General features: G+C 38.6%; 1 protein-coding gene across 11 annotated transcripts in view; it reads left to right on the top strand.

Annotated features, from left to right (window-relative positions):
- The window catches only part of sorbs1.L (sorbin and SH3 domain containing 1 L homeolog), a 96,846-nt gene that overhangs the window by 11,811 nt on the left and 64,863 nt on the right, over window positions 1-20,172 (top strand). For 8 of the 11 annotated variants that reach the window (XM_041568787.1, XM_041568788.1, XM_041568785.1 and 5 more), the window contains exons 5-12: window positions 2,213-2,272; window positions 4,030-4,143; window positions 6,090-6,116; window positions 6,201-6,316; window positions 9,279-10,061; window positions 11,554-11,904; window positions 14,685-14,823; window positions 17,240-17,269. In XM_041568787.1, coding sequence (XP_041424721.1) covers window positions 2,213-2,272; window positions 4,030-4,143; window positions 6,090-6,116; window positions 6,201-6,316; window positions 9,279-10,061; window positions 11,554-11,904; window positions 14,685-14,823; window positions 17,240-17,269 — 1,620 coding nt within the window. The remainder of the gene's footprint in view (window positions 1-2,212; window positions 2,273-4,029; window positions 4,144-6,089; window positions 6,117-6,200; window positions 6,317-9,278; window positions 10,062-11,553; window positions 11,905-14,684; window positions 14,824-17,239; window positions 17,270-20,172) is intronic. The other 3 variants (XM_041568794.1, XM_041568789.1, XM_041568793.1) reach the window with 2 other exon arrangements.

The raw sequence follows: 20,172 nt of genomic DNA, 5'->3' as shown, positions 1-20,172 counted from the left end.
CTTGAACAACCTCTTCACCGGCACATCCTGCTACCGATCGCATGTCTCTTAGAAGACGGACCTGGCAACCAGTGATAAGGTATACCGTTTTCCAGCAACTAGGCTGCCGTTACACCTGATGGACAGTTTTAGACTTTGTGCAACTGTTAGCACACCTTTCTCGGGTCGACACTTCCCCCTATAATGTCTAGCCTGGCGGCCAATGGGTTAACGGACTTCCATGATACTTTGTTTCTTCTCTCCAAGCGATGACTTATGTTTTGCTACATTTACCTACACTGTCAAGGGACATTCACCTCTACGAGCAGCTTATCTATACTGCATATCCTCTGCATATTGAAATGCCGACATTGTCTAATATTTTGCACTTAAATTTGTTTGACTTAGCAGTAACGCTTTTTTGATCTGTTCTAATTTAGACCCAAATGTGTACTCATTGTGTAACCATTGATTCTTTTGTATGTATATATATTTTCACAGCTTTTTGACGGATTTATTTTATTTACACGTTCCTTTGTTGTATATTGTTTACTTACACCTAACATTCTTGTCACCATGACGTCACTTTCCTTCTTTTCCCGCCACTGGGGGTTTAAAAGGTTGGTTTTTTATTTCATTTGTACTTTGAGAAAGGCTAGAGTGCTAGCCGAAACGTTAGTTTTTTTGTTCAATAAACACTTTTTGTTTTCCTGCTAAGACCTGTGTGTGCTCGCCTGTCTCCAGATATATATATATATATATATATATATGTGTGCTTTTCTTGACTTTGAGAAAGGCCTCGGAGAGGCCGAAACGTTAGTCCTTTAGTCAATAAACATTTTTATTTTTTAAGACCTGAGAATGCGGACCTTCTTTGTAGATATATATATATATATATATATATATATATATATATATATATATATATATATATATATATATATATATCCTGACGACGGCCCCATGTGAGTTGAAACGCGTTGATGCACCATGCACTTATAAAAGCCTTTTGATATATATTTGAAGAGTCAATGCCGTGAATGCTTTCACTGGACTGATATATATATATATCCGGACAAATGGACCCGCACTCCCAAGATATTTTGTGAAAATAGTGTTTTGTTTTATTCACAGATGCATATCCAACATTTCGGTCCCCATTGGGATCCTTCCTTGAGAAAGGTCCCAATGGGAACCGAAACGTTGGATATGCATCTGTGAATAAAACAAAACACTATTTTCACAAAATATCTTGGAGTGCGGGTCCATTTGTCCTGATGTATTAATCTTTTGACCAACGCACCCACTTTCATCAAATCCGGTAAGAGTGCGTTCACCTATATGGACTATATATATATATATATATATATATATATATATATATATATATATATATATATATATATATATATATATATATATATATATATATATATAGCTTTTCCCAAATTTGTTAGATTAAAAAAAAAAAACAATGATAGAGACAGCTGATAGAGTGATAGAGCTGCTCCCTTTTTGGGCCCTCTAATAGCTGCCAATTGGATTGGAGTGTGGCACTGTGTCTTTTCCTGTAAATTAGGAAGTACAGCATGCATCTAGGGCCAGTTTTCCTGTAAGTCAAGCAGCCGTTCATCACAAGGCCCCATTGTTATTCAGCAAAACTTGTGGATTCCTCCATAAATTCTGTGAACAAAAAGCTCCTGCGTTTTCTGCTTTGCTGCAGTTGCATGAGAGTTCCTCTATGGAATCTGCATGGTCATTTCCTAAACACTGGGCTGAACTTGTCTTTACCTTTCAAATTATCCTGGGATTTAACCAAAATACTGACCTGGATTCTGTACATCCCAAATTATAAATATGGAGCAAGCAGATGCACTACACTTGCAAGAAACACAGTTTCAGTTGGATCTATGATTTAGAACCACAGGTCTGGCTTTGGAAATCACATGGCAGAATGGTAGTCATTTACCTTTATTCAATATTGCAGTATTTTGCATTTCAGGGCAGCAGTTTGAAACATAATGTAGTTTATTGCCCCTGCCTCTTCTAACAGAGAGGGGCACAGTTATGTTATTTACAGACAACATTGTAAGGAAAGCAGCAAGGGACTATGTCTGATTTGCTGTTTTACTACTAATTTTGTTTAGTGTACAAATACATATGGTTTATAGAACAAAATATTCTAAAAAAAAAAAAAAAAAGAGGAGAAACTCATTAACTTAGTTTTTTTCAGAAACTGTGTTATTGCACCAACTAACTAGGACAGAAGGCGACACAAAAGCAATTACTGGGGGTGAGTACTGTGGGTGGGGCACAGAGATATTAAAGGAAGAGTCCAGATCACACATTATCACATAAGCCAGAGACAGTTGGTAGCTGTGTGCTCAAAGTGTATAATATCAATAGCTAGGTGGGAAAGTGGTAGTGTCTGTAAATAATAGTAGCGCGAGACCCTGCTGCTAATATTGTTAATATGAATATATATATATATATATATATATATATATATATATATATATATATATATATATAAACTAGCAAGGGATTGCTTGTAATAACAGTATTTTAACAGTCATGAAAGTGAATTTTCTCTGTGCCCTTGAACATTACTTGTCTGATATACATGACTTTACAATATCCGCTATTAATATCAGAATAATGGCACTGCACCATTTATTTGTTACCACTTGGTGGTACAGTTGTGTCTGTGAAGAATTTATTTCACGTTATTCGACACACATGATGTACATTTTAGATAGTGTGTTATTGTATGTAAAGGAAAATAAATGGAGAGAAAAGCTTTCAAATAATATACAGTTTTGTTTTGAATCTGAGTCGTTTGCACAAAGTACATGCTACTTAAGTCTTGGGTTCCCTATCAAAGCCAGTGTGAATCAATAGAGAAATTACATTTTATGTACAGTAGGTGTAATGGGAAGTAAAATGTTCCTATTTTGATCTAATCCCAACCCATATATTGTGCAGTTCATTTTGCTTTTTCACCCCTGGCTCTGCTTACACCTTCAGTCGTGGTGATAATGTTGACACATGGGTTTCATTGTGTGTTTTGCCTTAATGTATTTCACTCTTGTCATTCTCATGCCTTCTTTAAAGGAAAACTATACCCCCCAAACAATGTAGGTCTCTATAAAAAGATATTGCATAAAACAGCTCATATGTAAAATTCTGCTTCATGTAAATAAACCATTTTCATAATAATATACTTTTCTAGTAGTATGTGCCATTGGGTAATCATAAATAGAAAATTGCCATTTTAAAAAATAAGGGCCGTCCCCTGGGATCATAGGATTCACTGTACTCACAAACATACCAACGAACCATACATGTTAGGTCACATGAGCCAATTAACAGACAGAGTTGTGTCTTTTGCTTCCACACTTCTTCCTGTTACAGTTAGAGTTGAAGTATTTCTGGTCAGGTGATCTCTGAGGCAGCACAGATAGAGTCATGAAATGGTGGTTCAAGGCAAGAGATGTAAAAGGGCAATATTTACTTAAATATATATTCCAGTTTGGTAAGATTCTTTAATATGCCACTTAATATGATATGAACTATCTGTTGCTTAAGTGTTCATTTTGGGGGTATAGTTTTCCTTTAAGTATTTTACATTGGCATTGATGTGCATCTACCCAAATAAAACCTTTAAAATAACTCTGCATTTTTTATTATTATTCAGATTTTGTTAGCCCCCAACTGTAAATATTAAAGTGAATTTTATTTAACCATGTATATTGATCAAAGGTTAATTTTTAGATGAATTGCAAGAAAAGTCACAAAAGTAAATGCATGGAAGCAGGGTTTAGGACCAAACCATGAACCAAACAAAAATCCTTTGCTCCTTATTTAACAAGACCATGACTAAAATATAGACCTAAATTATGTCAGAAGTTAAATTATAACGGCTCTGCTTTTTGGATCCTTTCTATATAGTAATGCAAAACAGAAACAGCATGCAAGAGTAACACTTATAATGTTTACAGGTCAATGTGCTGTATTAGCTTGACTCTTATTCCTTTATATTCTATGTAGATGTGGATCCTGCTAAGCTTTGTGCAGGGAAAGGAGCAGTCACTCTCCGGGCCTCTCCAGTGCAGCTGGAAAGTCAGAAAAACAGGACCACACTGGACATTGAACTCTCTCCATGTAAGCTAGAAACTGAATTGTGTTGTATTATACTAGGCACCAGGTAAACTTAGTCTTAATAGTTACACAAAATACAAGTTGTATGAACCAAAAATGTCTGAGAACTGACTAATGCTTGGGATACATCTGTGCCTTGGTTCAACATGCAACGCAAAACATTTGAGGAATTCTTGCACCAAACCAGACATGAGTAGGCAACATAATATAGTTCATCATTCACAGAGTTTGATCCAACATTATATCTGTATATCAGGGCAGTCATTCAAATAAATGCTCATTCACCCTGTTCTTATGAGTACACACACAGCACCTACCAGTTAAAGGTTCCAGTAGTTTGATTATGGAGTGAGGGCATTTATGTGGAATAGTTTTGATCTCATGCCCCTAAATTAAGTGAATGGCAATACAACCAGAGGGAATAGTGTACTTATGTTGTGAGCAAAAACATTTTGCAAAGACTATTTTGATTATTTTTCTTCACCTCTATTTTTATGGCAAATATGACATGTACATCTTTTAAACAAGCCCCCCAAAAAGCTTACGTGATAATCTTTATTGAATCTTTTTAATGTTTGTGAAAGTTTCTATATGTAGCAGACACTTCAGATTTCCAAAAAGGAGACCATTTAAATTGACTTTATCACTCAAACAGGTTATTCTCTCCCTCAAAGCAAGTAATGGGTGAGGGTAAAGGAATATTGTTTTCTGCATGCTGCAAAAACTCTGAAGTTCTCTAAGTACAGAGGTGAATCTTATTCATATGCCATATTTCCAGGTATTTGTGATAACTTTCCAAATATTTCATGTACATGATGCATTTAAAGATGTGGCGGGAAGTATGCATTGGCATCATATTGATGTGGAGCTCACATATCACACATATCTGGTAATTCCATTGCAGCATCACTTTGCCATATGAAGCATGGGTATGTGCTAAATACTTGCTTAGAAACACATCACACAACTGTTAATTATTATGTTCACTGATAAGATAACATCAACACAATGCAAAGAACTACTGTGTTGCAGCCATCCTATTGGTTTGGTTAGATGTGGTGGACCCAGAAGATGATGCAGAAGACCTCATCAATAGATTGAGTATTAAAAAGTAGCAATAATAATACACGTAGCCTTGCAGAGAATTTGTTTTTGGATGGGGTCACTGACCCCCTTTTGAAAGCTTAAGAGTCAGGAGAAGAAGGCAGATAATTAAGAAAGCGGTTTAAAAAAAATAATAAAGACCAATTGAAAAGTTGCTTAGAATTGGCCATTCTATGACATACTAAAAGTGAACTTAAAGTTGAACCACCCCTAAGGTATGGTGCAGGAAGGCCTCTTTATTTGGAAAACCACATTTCCTGAGCTTTTTTGGATAACAGATTAAAAGATCCTATATGTGTTTGTGTGAATATATATGTATATACAATAATATTTAAAAGAAATACACACAGGACTAACCTTGTAACCTATGTTCTACATGAAAAGCCACTTTCCCCTATCCACCCCCTTACCTCTAGCCCTTAGCCTTCTGCTGTTTTCTAGAGTGCAGGACCAAAGCTGATAATACTGTGCCACATGCTCTGTGTCCAGACATTTATCATTGGTTTTAGAAAAACCCTTTGGTAACCTCCATACATTCTGCAGAACAAGATCGACATCATGTTCACAGCTTTCCAACCACTCAATTGTGTTTTGCTTTTCAAACGAGAAGCGTAAATGCACAATCCTCTCTTTATTTCACTGAAAGAATTCTTTGTGTCCGGAAAGGTCAAAAACTCTGGGACATGATCTGCCATGGCAGTTACTATGGCACTTTGCATTAACAATCCTGGTTTTTTTTTCAGTTCTCCTCTGCTAGAAGCTTTGAGCTATCAGTCGAGTGATGTTTTTCTGGATGTTTAACACTTTTGTTTTGTTTGTTCTTATGCATTCGCTGAATTAAAAAGATGATGCCCCAGCGGAAGATGTAACAGGTAAGAGTTTGACACGATCCCTAGGAAGAACTGTAGCTGCATTACCACAAGTATACGAGTGTTAAAATCTCCTGGTCTGTTTAGATGACGACAGGCCTCCATCAGTAGCCGAGTCCAACGGAGATTCCCAGCACTCATCCCTAGCAGCTAAAGGCTTTCGGAGTGTGCGCCCTAATCTCCCATTTGACAGCAAGTCACAGGTAGGAATATTTGGATGTCATTTCCATTAGCATATAAACAATGGTTATTCTATGTTTTTCATATTGGATAGCAGATGCGCAGACTGCTGAGAACTGTAGTTTAGCAAAAACTGCCCAGGCTCATTACCTTAGATATATGTTGGGGGTATGGGACTGCCATGCCTATTAGAAACATTTTGTGTCTAAAATTGTGAAGTGTCAGTTACAGTCATATTATATGTATGTTGTAATAAGCTGAGATGATTTTAAGCATATGCTGCATTAAACCTGTGTAAAGGTGGCCATACACGGGCCGATAAAAGCTGCAGACAGACCGAGTCGACAGCTTATTGGCCTGTGTATGGGGGCCCCCGACGGGCTTCCCCGATCGAGATCTGGCCGAAAGTCGGCCAGATCTCGATCGGATGGGGTTAAAAATCCCGTCGGATCGCGGCCGTATCTGTTCGTTGATGCGGTCCCGCGATCCGACCGCCCGTTTGCGAATGCTAGGATCCGATCGTTGGGCCCTAGGGCCCACGATCGGATCAGCCCGATATTGCCCACCTCAAGGTGGGCATATCGGAGGGAAATCCCAAACATCGCCAAACGAGCGGATCTATCCATGTATGGCCACCTTAAGGGGCAGTGACAGAATTATTGTGCTGTATTGAAACTTGACAGAGGGTGGAAAAATAATACTCTAGTGCTTACAGCATCTATATCAGTGAAATAGGAGCTCACCACAGACCAACTCATCTACTTTCTATTCATTCCTATGGGATTTTTAGAAGAGCATTTATCAGTGGGTGAATGCTAGCGTTCAACATTTGATAAATAATCATCTACATATTCAATAGGAATGAATAAAAAGTGAGTTTTTCTGTGGTAAGATGTAATTTCACACTTGGGTAAATCTGCCCCTTTAGAATTGTCCCCTTTCATTAACTTTCTCTCTGAACATAAATTATACAGAAATGAGACTTATAATCAGTTTCTAATATTCCTTTCTGTTTTTAAAATGACTGTGTAATCTAAAATTTGATCCAATGTGGAAAAAAAACATTTACATTGCTGAAAATGGATAGAAATGTTCCTATACTGAGGCAGACATTGCATCTTGTTCATACAGTGTTTTGGAACTAAGAAGTGTAAAAAATAGTTGCAAGGTGCCATGTTTTTCTCACTTGGCACCCATGAAGTCTGCAACTACATTAGTGCAGTCCAGATTTCTTAAAAGCACCACATATTGAGAGGCACCAGATCTGCATGAAAGAAATGTGAAGAATAAAGCTGCAGTTAATATCAGCTAACCATCTATTATACTGGGGTTTATCTCTCATATTAGGGATCATCCGGCTACTGACTTAGATGGGCTGCTTGATGGTCTGACCCACTCACTAGGTTTTCATCAGTTTATCACTGTAGTTAGCATAAACTAAAGAATAAATTCAGAACAGTGCATGGGGTATGCTCTAGGCAGGGGCCAATAGTAGTGCCCCTGAGACTGTACTCTGCTGAAGCCCATATTTGTGATTGCCTTGCTATTTGCTACACAGTCATTTGCCCTCTATGTTAATCTACCCCTGTTGGCCTATGAGCTCTTGACATCTCTGGGTCAAGCAGCTAGTGTTAAGGTTGCTTTACATATCTAGATTTGGTTGGTTTAGAGCGATTTCAACCATACACCTGACTACCTGGGTATGTATCTCAGATTGGGAGTAAGTTTTGATTGATTAGTTCTGTCCAAACAAAAATACTGTTTTTGATTCCTAAGGGAATCGCAGTTTGTCTTTGTGGTGTAGTGTTTTTGTGTTCTTCATTGCTTACTATAGATGGGTTGAAGATCAGTTAGTCCTACCAGTGAAAGAATACTGGAAATGTAACATGCAAACTTGTTCATAGTATCATCACTCATTCTGCAAGCTATAGATAAAGAAAAGGATTGATGTGTTAGATCAGGGGTGTCCAAACTGCGGCCCAGTTGGTAATAATAATATAACAATACGTCTATTTAATATCCAGGTGTCCCATATTCCAGTGTATAGCTCCATCTGGTTATCCAACTGGCATTGTAGTTCTTTTCTGTGTATTTCCTTTACTTTTACAAATCAAACTTGTTTGTGTATTTCATGTGTCGCCCCAGAAAATTTTTCTTTTTCCAATGTGGCCCGGCGAGCCAAAAGTTTGGACACCTCTTTGTTAGATAGTTATGCCCATTTGGAATGTCATGTAAAGTGGGTGTGGCATTTAAAGGCAACTCTGGTAATGACTCCTTTAATGTCTGCAAAGGTGTCATCAAACATTCCCATGATCATTATCATGCATATGTCAGGTTATTGTCTGTTTGCAAATGTATTCAAATCCCATGCCTGGTGGGATCAGTAATGGAGCTGTGACTAAGCAAATGAAAGAGAGGGTGTTTGGTGCAGGCATGTTGTTTGTGTGAAATGTGAAACAAGGTACAGCTGTCTGGGATTTGAGATATGGACATGCTTGGCTACTTCACCCAGGGCAGTTTGCCTAGTGCTTCCTTGTCTGGGGAAATACTGGTTATATTCACTATGTAACAGAGGTCTCGCCCACTCAGAGCATAGAGCATGAGCACAGGCATAACTCTGTGTATGGCCCCTTTGTGAGAGGGGCTGTGCTGTTTATTCAGGAAAGGGCAAAGAGGGACGTCAAGTGATGTCAGACCACCACCCTTCAGATGAGAGGGTCCCTGTTTCACAAAGATACTTTACTGTACATGTCGGCTTTATCTAGTTTGTTTCAGCACAAAATCATATTAACACTGCTCTAAACAGAATTCTACCCTTGTTTCCGATCAACAAGAATTTACTGTCTGTTTTCATTCCATTTCCACTTTTTTTTCCTTTCTTGCAGTACAATGCCAGTTTCTCAGTTGATCCATTACTCATTTGTTGACCATTTCTTCCTTTTTTTCTTTTTTTTTTTTAATCATCTTCTGCTTTAATCCAAGCAGAAAACTCATCCTCCCCCAGTTCCACCTCCTCCCAAAGAGGAGAGCTTTGCATGGCGACCACATACTAACACTAAACTCTCTTACTTGAAACCCGTGCCAATTCTGGATTGCATTTACCTGAGTTCTCCCAAGCCCTACGTGCCATACGCTGCAGCATGTACTAATGCCGAGCTGCCTATCCCTGCCTGTACTCCCAGTGGAACCCAAGCTATTCCGAGCGATCACACGAACACCCCTGCATTTTCCATCCCCACTGAAACACAACACACTGCTTTTAGTTCCTTGTTATCAAACACATCACCAAAACACTGCACCAGTGAGCCTGGCAATGGGGATAGAAGTGTTGCTGGAACGAATTCCAGTCATGAGACTAAAAAAGATAAAAAGGTCAGCAGTCTATATGTAGCTTGTTTATCTAACAGCACTGGCTCAGCTGCATCTGAAAATCCCACTGGCGTTGCACATGATAAAACAGAGAGTGCTGAATTGGAAGCTGATGTAACTAAATCACCAGCCACAAACATTGTTCCTTCGATAATAGACACCGGAAAATCCCCTCCTCCTGTCCCTCCCAGGCCATTCTTTGACCCTGTCCCAAGTAAAGATTCCGTTAGCTCCGGTGACATAGACACTTTCTGGAGTCCATGTCCTCTACATCAAGATATGGGACGCACAGAGCTAGATACACAGCATCCTGCTGGCCATGTGAAAATGACTGCAAAGGAGCCCTACTTTTCATCAAAGCCACAATATCCCTTACGGGCCCAGGGATACCGACGCATGGTACTTCTTTTCTTTATTACGTCTCATTCAGTGCTGCTCAGAACTAACGCTCTCTGTAACTGTTACCTTCATGTTTCAAGCTGATAACTCTCGGAATTCTGTAAGGCTCGTCCGGGTAACTGCTAACATTTTTATATTCTGTTTATCTGTTATTGCTGGTTCTTATTTCTGTGTCTTATTGTTGGTTAAAACTTGGCTGGAAGTGAGCCAAGCACTGTTGTACTGTAGTGGGGCAATAATTAAAGCACAGGGTTCCAAGAGCAGAAAGGCATGACGGCTCACCCTAGATTAACTGTTATTATGAAACATACAGGGTTATTTCAAGACTTATTCCATTTTGTCTTTTTTGTGGTTTTTGAACTATTTTACTTCTTCATTCTACAACTTTGGTATTTAAGCTATCTGGTCGCTAGGGTTACTCTCCCTAGAAAATAGTAACTAGCTGAGATGCCTGCCTTCTATATATTTACCAAAGTAAGTGATAGAGCAAAATAACAATGTGCCTCAACATCAAATTTCTGGTTGCTAGGGTCATTGGGATAACATCCAGTTTAGAGAGACACTGAATATAAAGGCTAGCATAGAAGCAAGGAATGGTGATCCAAATGACAGAAAGACCGTTTATCCAGAAAACACCAGATTTCAAAATCCACAAAAATATGGAGGTATATATGGAAGTATAAAACTGCTTAAAGTAAGATTGTCTACAGTGTAGTAAAGGTTAGTTTAAAGGTCAGTTACCCCTTTCATCATGTATGCTGCAGCTGCTACTGTTGTACTACAACTCCCAGAATTTTAGGCCAGTGTCACACACATCGGTTTCTCTGCTGGGGTAGATATGCCAGCTGACAGACGGCTGATCTGTTTCCATTCATCTGATCTTGTGTGGCAGTACACAGGGCAGACTGTAGTGCAAAACTGCATAATGTAGCATTTCTGGAATCCACCCAGTGTGCCTACTGATGTGCCATGGAAACAGATCAGTCTTTTCTATACTGGAGTAGATATGCTATTTGTGCCACTGGCCTTATGCAATAGCAAGGGGGCAGCAAGCAGGACCCAATTTATTTTTTGTGGTGATGGGGGGCAGCGCTTTCAAGTTATGCCACTGGGCATATATAATAATATTATGTTTTTTTAAACTTTACAAATGTCATTTTGTGACAAAAGGAGCCCCCTTGAAATCTTTCAGGGTTGGGGGTTCTGGGCAAATATCCTTCACTAAATGTGCCCCAGCATAATAGGAAAGGCACGTGGCTGGCAAATCTGAAACATTGACTCTGTGGGTAAGACTGCTTAGTGAAAACATGAATTTGCTGTTGCAACCATTTTGTTTTTTTAAGCTCTTTAGAACACGGTTATGGCGTTCTGTCTCAGTCAAAGCACCATGGTTGGGGTTTTTTTTTGGACATGTTCCTGCACGTCACAGCTGCACTGTTCATGTACAGTGTATACATTTCCATTCTGCGTAACAACACCTTATTTCCCACAGGATGGCACTTCAGTCACAACTCAGCCTGAGGTTATAATAGTCCCACTCATCCAGGTTAAAGCTGAAAGAAAGCAAGAAGGCACCTCGAGCACTCCACCACCACCTCTTGTACCTGCTGGCAAACTTTCAGCCTCCCCAGAGCCTGACACCTCCCAATTGGCTTTTCCTACACTTGATGATTTTATCCCCCCTCATCTGCAAAGGGGATCAAACCATAACCCGAGCTCTCCCACTATTTCTATACAAAACAGTCAGCCACCACTCTGTCCACCACCTTTACTGCATCCTCCAGTAACGGAGGATTTACGCAGAGTCTCGGAACCTGAAATCGGTGGAGTCATCGCACCCACAGTAAGCTACAAATGCTCTCACCGTTTCCTCTCTCTGTACTGACAGTAGGGCTTTCTTGCTAGATACTAAACACTGACAGGAATACAATAGTCCTGTGATCTACAGCATGAATAACCACCTTCATTTCAGCTCCTCTTTTAATGCATGCATTGTGCAGGTGAAACCGGTTTATTCCATCGAGATTCAGATTCCTTCATAGACTGGATGTTTCACTTCAGGCATGACTGGGCTTTGCAGAAACATGGACTGAGTTTTTTCTGGTCTTGTAACCAACAGCAACCAATAAGCAGTTAGATTCCACTAGTTTAGTGCAGTTAAAAGAATGTATTTGTCTTGTATAGGATAAAGGGGTTGTTCACTTTTAAATTAACTTTTAGCGTGATGTGGAGAGCAACATTTTAAGAAAATTTTCAGTTAGTTTTAATTTTTTATTATTTGTGGTTTTTGAGTTATTTAGCTTTTTATTCAGTAGCTCTCCAGTTTGCATTTTCAGCAATCTGGTTGCTGGGCCCACATTACCCTAGCAACCATGCATTCATTTGAATAAGAGACTGGAATATGAATAGAAGAGGGCTGGAATAGAAAGAGGAGTACTAAAATATAGCAATAACAATGATTTTGTAGCCTTATAGAGCATTTGTTTATAGATGGGGACAGCGACCCCCATGTGAAAGCTGGAAAGAGTTAGAAAAAGAAGGCAAATAATTCCAAACCCAAAAAAAATTAAAAATGAAGGCCAACTGAAAAGTTGCTTAGAATTAGCCATTCTATAACATACTACAAGTTAATGTAAAGGTGAACCACCCTTTAAATATTCAGCCAAATTAATGGATACAGTACCAGCAACCAGACACAGTATTTTTCTCTGTTGTTCCAGCAGCTTGAATGATTGGAACAGTACTTGCCAAAGAGGTGCATTGCCCAGATATTTCCAAACCAGCTGGATTATGTGGTACATACTATCCCAGTGAGGACTATCCTGCCAGCTTATATGTACCAAAATTGTACAAAACAATTTTATTTGTGCAACATAAAAATTATCTTTAGGGAAAGCTTTCTTGGCTGGTTTTCAGTTGCGGCAGTCTGGTTGCTAGGGTCCAAATTACCCTAGCAACTATGCATTGATTTGGATAAAAGACTGGGAAATATATAGGAGAGGGCCTGTATAGAAAGAGAAGTAATAAATAGTAGCATTAACAATACATTTGTAGCCTTACAAAGCATTTATTTTTAGATGGAGTCGGTGAACCCCATTTGAAAGCTGGAAAGAGGAAAAAGGCAAATAATTAAAAAAACACTTAAAGGAGAAGGAAAGATTAAAACTAAGTAATCCTTATCAGAAAGGTCCATCTAAATATACCAGTAAACCCCCAAAGTAATGTTGCTCTGAGTCCCCTGTCAAAAGAAACATCACATTTCTTTCCTTCTATTGTGTACACATGGGCTTCTGTATCAGACTTCCTGCCTTCAGCTTAAACCTCATTGCCCTGGGCAAGAGCATGCTCAGTTTGCTCCTCTTCCCTCCCCCCTCCCTTCTCTGCTGTAATCTTTGCTCAGATCAGGGAGAGACTCAGGCAGGAAGTGATGTCATACCATGTTAGTACTGCAGCTCCTATCTTAAACAAACAGAGAGTTTCTAAGGATTTTTACTCAGGTATGGTAAAACATTCTACAGAATAAATATAGCATTCTAGCTTGCACTATTGCAGCTAATCTATTGGCAATAAAATGCCTCCGTAGCTTTCCTTCTCCTTTAAAAAGGGGCTTAGAATTAGCCTATATGTTATAGTCTATAACATACTAAAAATTTACTTCCTTAAAGGAGTGGTTCCACCTTTAAGGTGGTGGCCATAGAGGTAAGAAAATGGTTGGGAAAATATTGGCCTTGCTGTCTTACAATATATACCTGCCTTATCCACAGTCACCAATTAGATGTTTAATTATTCTAATTGCTCTAGACCACTATCCCATTTCATTATAGTAACTATATCCAGACAGAAAGTCAAAATTGCTAATGTTTGTTTTGGATGAAGCATTAGCAGAGCCTAAAGCAAGTAGCTCCTACTGACTTATTCATATATCTATTCTTATTTGGCCATTGATAGGTAAGTGCCAAGAGATCGTATATGTTTGGCCCAAAATGTGGTGCTTTGAATAACTCAACCATTGGCCCGTGTATGGCTATTTAAACTGGATCAGAGCAAAATCTTGTCTGTTCATCTGCAAAACCCTCGTAAGTGTTTTTGAGTCTTGAGACGTCTGGTAAAATTTCTACCAAAACCAACCTGATGATAAAAACAAAAGCCCATAACGATCTGAAGCGCCATAAAGACATTGTGCAATGACTATCATGACATTTCCGTGTCTGACAGAAAGTTGATGATAGCACACCTGTTGTACATAGTTCCACTAGCTCTGCAGGCGTCATGTTGTCTCGTCTGGAGTGACAGTGCAAAGCTTAGTTTTCTACTCGGCCCGGGAAAGCCAAGGGAAGTAATCCAGTTTCATTTGATACTGCATGTGTTTTGCATGTCTGACTACTTGCTGTTAAAGAGAACCTGTCACTGCTTCTATAAACTAGGGAGAAACCCCTGTTAAGAGTGATACTTCCCACCAAGTATGAGCCTTTTGGGAGTTCAGTGCTACTTTGTTTACTGTGGTGCCCAGCAGCAGAACTCTTCTAAGGAGAAACTAATATAAATTCTCATAGTCTGATTGGGGTTTTTAGATGGGATAGCTCTTATATATACAAGAGGTCAACCACTGTGCTTTGCTTTTAGGAACCTGTAACAGATGAAGCCCTAGCTGCAAGTGTAACCAATGATAAACTTTCTTCATTTGCACCTATCAACAAACCCTCTGTGTATCCTTCAACAACCATAGTAAACCCAACCATTGTACTACTGCAACATAACAGAGGTAAGTGATCAATTTGTCTTTGCTTATTGGGACATAGTGTTATTTATTCTTTCTTTAAACGATGGGACAGGGGTATGTGGATGCCTAGAATATTGTATCTATATTACAGTAATGCAAGAAGAAGCACCTTGCCTAAAGTATTAACATAGGTTGAAAAAAAGACACATGTCCATCAAGTTAAACCTTTTAAGACTATATATATAACTAACTGCTAGTTGATCCAGAGGAAGGCAAAAAAAACAAACATTTGAAGCCTCTCCAATTTGCCTCAGAGGGGGGAAAAAAATTCTTCCCTGACTCCAAGATGGCAATCGGACTAGTCCTTGGATCAACCTGTATTATGAGCTATCTCCCATAACCCTGTATTCCCTCACTTGCTAAAAAGCTATCCAACCCCTTCTTAAAGCTATCTAATGTATCAGCCTGTACAACTGATTCAGGGAGAAAATTCCACATCTTCACAGCTCTCACTGTAAAAAAAAAAAACCCCTTCCGAATATTTAGACGGAACCTCCTTTCTTCTAATTTGAATGGGTGACCTTGTGTCAGCTAGAAGTACCTACTGGTAAATAAATCATTAGAGAGGTTATCGTACAATCCCCTTGTATACTTAATTATCATATCACCCCTTAAGCGCCTCTTCCTCCTCCAGCATGAACAACCCCAAATTGGCTAGTCTTCCCTCATACTGAGATTTTCCATACCTTTTACCAGCTTAATTGCCCTTCTCTGCACCCTGTCTAATTCAATAATATTCCTGAACAGTGTAATACACACAGAATTATTTGTGAATGAATATCCTTATTGTTTTTTATTGTTATTATTGTTCTATAGTGTTGCATTGATTGACCATATTCTACACTATTCCTTTTGTAGTCCTTTTTGGTGTGTGAACATGTGGCTCATAGGGCTGAGTGATATATGGAAATCATAGATGAGTTACAATCGGTGAGGCCATTCACTGGCCGACAATACAGATCTGTGGAATTGTATGCAGCCAGGTCAAAGAGTAAAATTGTTCCAAATGTATGAATTTATACTTACAGTAATCTTTCTTCTTTGGCAAAGCCTTGAGCTAGTTCCTACAGCTGTAAATAATTCTTTGCTTTTTTGCACTGAAGATTATTTTCACACCCTGGTATTGCTGTATTATGGCTAATGTACATATTGTAGTTCACTTATCCTTGTCAGATGCCTAATTGTTATCGATATTACACACGTTTTATTTTGAAAACACTCAGCACTTGCTGAAAATAAAGAATGGAGAAAAAAAGGACATAGTTATTAAAATACAACTATCAACTTTTTTTTAACACACTGTATGCTATTGATTATGAAATTGTAAGTACTGTTTTCAAATATAATCATTTGTATATATTTTAGGCCCGTTTAGAGGTTTTGACATTGATTCCCCCTTCCCCCTCTGCAGTATTGACTGCTTCTTTTACCCTATTTAATACGCTCTCCTGTGAGTTCCTTTGGAAGCTTATGTGCTGCTTGCTCACTGATCTGCCCTAAATCAGACTTCAGATGCCACCTGAGATTAAGATGGATTTTGGCCAGACTGGAAGAGCAAGCAGGGCACTAGTCTCCCAGAGTGCTGCATAGCAACAGGAGAAAATGGGCAGATCAGTGGAGCTTTGTTGATGCCATAGGAGGGACAAAAGTTTCATGTTTTATAATTATAATTGATATAATTGATAATACAGGTATTCAGAAAAATACTTAAAATTGCACAATTAATAACATATGCAAGAAATTTTTTTTATGGTACATGTAGCTATTTTATTAATACAGGTATGGGGCCTGTTATCCAGAATGCTCGGTTTTCTGGATAAGGGGGCTTTCTGCAATTTGGATCTTCCTACCTTAAGTCTACTAGAAAATCAATTAAACAATAAATACACCCAATCTTAGTTTGGTTCAAGTACAAGGCACTGTTTTATTATTACAGTAAAAAAGGAAATAATTTTTAAAAATCTGGATTATTTGGATAAAATGAAGTCTATGGGAGACACCTATTCCGTAATTCGGAGCTTTCTGGATAGAGGGTTTCCGGATAACGGGTCCCATACCTGTAATTAGGATGGAACTTTTAATGTCATTAGTCTGTCAGCTTCCCTTTCCATGTTGAAACAACATAAATGCATTGTTCTAAAGTTAAATATATCTAATTTAGAAGTAGCTTTTACTTTACACAATTTATACTGAAATTGCCAATGAAAAAACGTATAAAGCCATCATTTGCACTACCTTGCAAGCCACTGCCCTTTCTGGTGTGTTTTGTTGTGCCACTCCCCTCTGTACAATTTCACAGCAGCTTCGGGTGTGTTGCTTATGTGTTGTGTGCATGTGAGATCTGCACTTCACGTTTGATTCACCACGTTTGTTTATGCTTTTTTTTCTTTTATCACAGAACAGCAAAAACGGCTTAATAATGCGCCAGGTATGAAATTCACAGCTCTCTCACGCTCATTATTTGCTTGTGCATATGGATGTATAGAAATTGGTTTTGAAGCACTTTTATAATGATTGTGGATATTCACGCTTCTATCTTACCAATCTGTGTTAGACCTGATTGGCTTCTAGGAATTTCGTTTGTCCTTATTGGGGGGTTCGGTATCGTAATCTACACAGATTCCTTCATAGGGGTATATTTATCCAAGAGTGAAGTTAGAGATCACCACAGTCCTCTTATGTGAAATTCCGCCACTCTCCATTCATTTTTTTTACAGGCATATTTATCAAAGGATGAACTTTCACTTTCAACCATTGATAAATACTCTTTTAAAAATCCCATAGAAATGAATGGAGAGTGGTGGAATTTCACACTAGTGGACTATGGTGATCTCTAACTTAACGCTTTGATAAATATACTCCATAAAATCCACGGGCCATTTCCATATGTATTACCCCCAGAACAAATGGCAGGATAAATGCAGTGGAAATGTAGAATATCTCAAGGTACACCTTGCAGGATAAATGTAGTGGCAGTTTTATACAGAATAACCCACAACAAAATGGCAGGATAAATACAGTGGAAATTTCATATATAAGGCCCCCAGCACATATAGTAGGATAAGTGCAGCATCAGCTTCATGTATAATACCTCCATCCTGTTAGTTGAAGGAAATTAATTGGAGTTGGTTTGGGGAGGCTAACTTTCATTAAAATCTGCCCATAATAGCCTGGAAGTCTGAGACACTGAAAAAAAACAGTGGTGTAAATAGATGTTACTGTGCTCCACAGTAAATTTAATTGAGGGCCCCAAATCATTGGTAAGTTGACGTATTCTACCAATATATATTGAAATGACATTAATTAGGACCTTATTGGGCTGAGCCTCTATGCTCTTGGGCCCCTCTGGGCATCGTGAGAGGTTGACCAGTTGAATGGATCAGAAAGAATAATACTCCAGGGGATGCACTTGTGCTCCGTACAGAGGAATACTATAAAACTATGCCAGCATCCATGAATACCACTGCTAAGCTATGCAGACTATTCTAGGGCAGTGTTTTTTTTAACCTTTATATCATGGAACACAAATTGCTATATCAGTTCTGTGATTCAAAGGTTGGTTTAGAACCAGTTTTCTAAAATTAATGTGGATCCTCGATCCTTTTTATAATCTGCATGGAGACCCGGTTTTGGTGCTGATCTCCAGGCTACGTACGAATCTCTGTTCTAGGTTAATGTGGCCTTTAGCAGTGGCCTCTTACTGGCCTAAGTGTAAGAGTCTGAACTCCAGTAAAGACAAAATAGCTTTTAAGGACAGATCAGTGCTAATTGGTACATAAAGCCTTACTTAACAATCTCATGCAGCTGGACTGCCATCACTACTGACATATTTAATGCCTTGGAAATTATGGAAGGTAAATTAATCTCTCACAGCCTTGAAACATTATACTATATCATATACACCAGGATGAGGGAGAGAAACAGTTTTGGGCACTTAGGATTTTGGCAGGGTTTTAGCAGACATCCATGGGTGCCAGAAGTAATATTTCAGAAAGTTGTAAATATCCACGATTAAATACATACATTATACAGTCCCTTTGGCACAAGATTGTAACCGTATATTGCTTATTTCAGCTAAATGTCATAATCAAAAATTAATTATATTGATCATATGTTGCCAGTGACCCTATCTCTTAATAAAGCTGTCACCTTTTTAGTACTATAAAGCTTGTTACAATATTTAAAGCTTGTTAACAGTATCTGGGTTGCAGTAGGGCTGTGACAACAAACATGTCTACAGTATCCATTTTCATCTACACCACTAGGTGACATACCTTCCGACAATTTAAAATAAAAAAATCTGGGCAATTTAGGATAGTCCCCCATTCCATACCCAGACACTCCTGATATCCTTGAAGCTCCTCCCACTTTCTAGGATTCCCAATATGTGGATGCTGACTTGGGACTGTCCCACGTGAAGTGGGTGAATTATCAGATACTGACAGTGGTAAATAGGTGAGCAGTGACACTGGCAGTGGTTAAATATAAACGGGTATTGAGAGGAATATGCTGAGTGGGCCCTCACTGGAGATGCCAACATATAGAGCTGTGGAGCCAACAGATGGATATTAGCAGCATAAAAGTGCTTATATATTTTAAAAAGGATTAAAATACAAGTAATATATATAATAACACAAAAAAAATGCTTAGAAGACTTTAAAGTTAAATTTGGGGGGATTTTCAGTATCCTTAGGTGATATATATTGCCAAGGCAAATGGGAGCTTAGCAGAATAGTGATGCTATATATATGTGTGTGTCAAGCTTTTTTCATATTGGATTGTTTCGCTGTCTGCAGACCAAGCACCCCCTAGTGGTACAAAATAATATGGAGTGAAACAGATAGTAAGCTAGGGGTCATTTATGACGTCAAGTACAGTTAGCATTTCAAGCGAATCTGCTTGTTTTTTTCACCAAAATTTTGTGTATTTCCCAGAATTCCAGTGTTATTAGACCTGACACAATTGTGCACGATTTGTCCAAATCAGCGCAATTGCTTTGAAAGTTTTCCAAGCCCAGTTGATGTAATTTTCTGTGTTTGGTACAAGAGGGACACCTATTGAGGTACACCACTGAAGAAATCCTGAAAACCTGGTTTGGAGGTGGTGGTAGCTTCAGGGTTACTCTGTGTCTCTAGGTGCAGCTGCACTCAAATTAAAGTGGCGTTTTGATAAAAGTACCTTTAATACATGTTAAATGCACAACTGACTGCAAGAAAATGGTGCAGGTGCAACTGATAATTTCATGGACCTGCAGAATAAAAGCCAGTTATAACCCACAGACCTATAGCATTCAGCCAGATTTACGGAAGTTTTATCCTAATCATACCCAAT

Source organism: Xenopus laevis, chromosome 7L (genome assembly GCF_017654675.1).
Source record: "Xenopus laevis strain J_2021 chromosome 7L, Xenopus_laevis_v10.1, whole genome shotgun sequence".
Lineage (NCBI taxonomy): Eukaryota > Metazoa > Chordata > Amphibia > Anura > Pipidae > Xenopus > Xenopus laevis.
The sequence above is the reverse complement of the archived record's forward strand: the minus strand, read 5'-3'. Positions and strand labels throughout refer to the sequence as shown.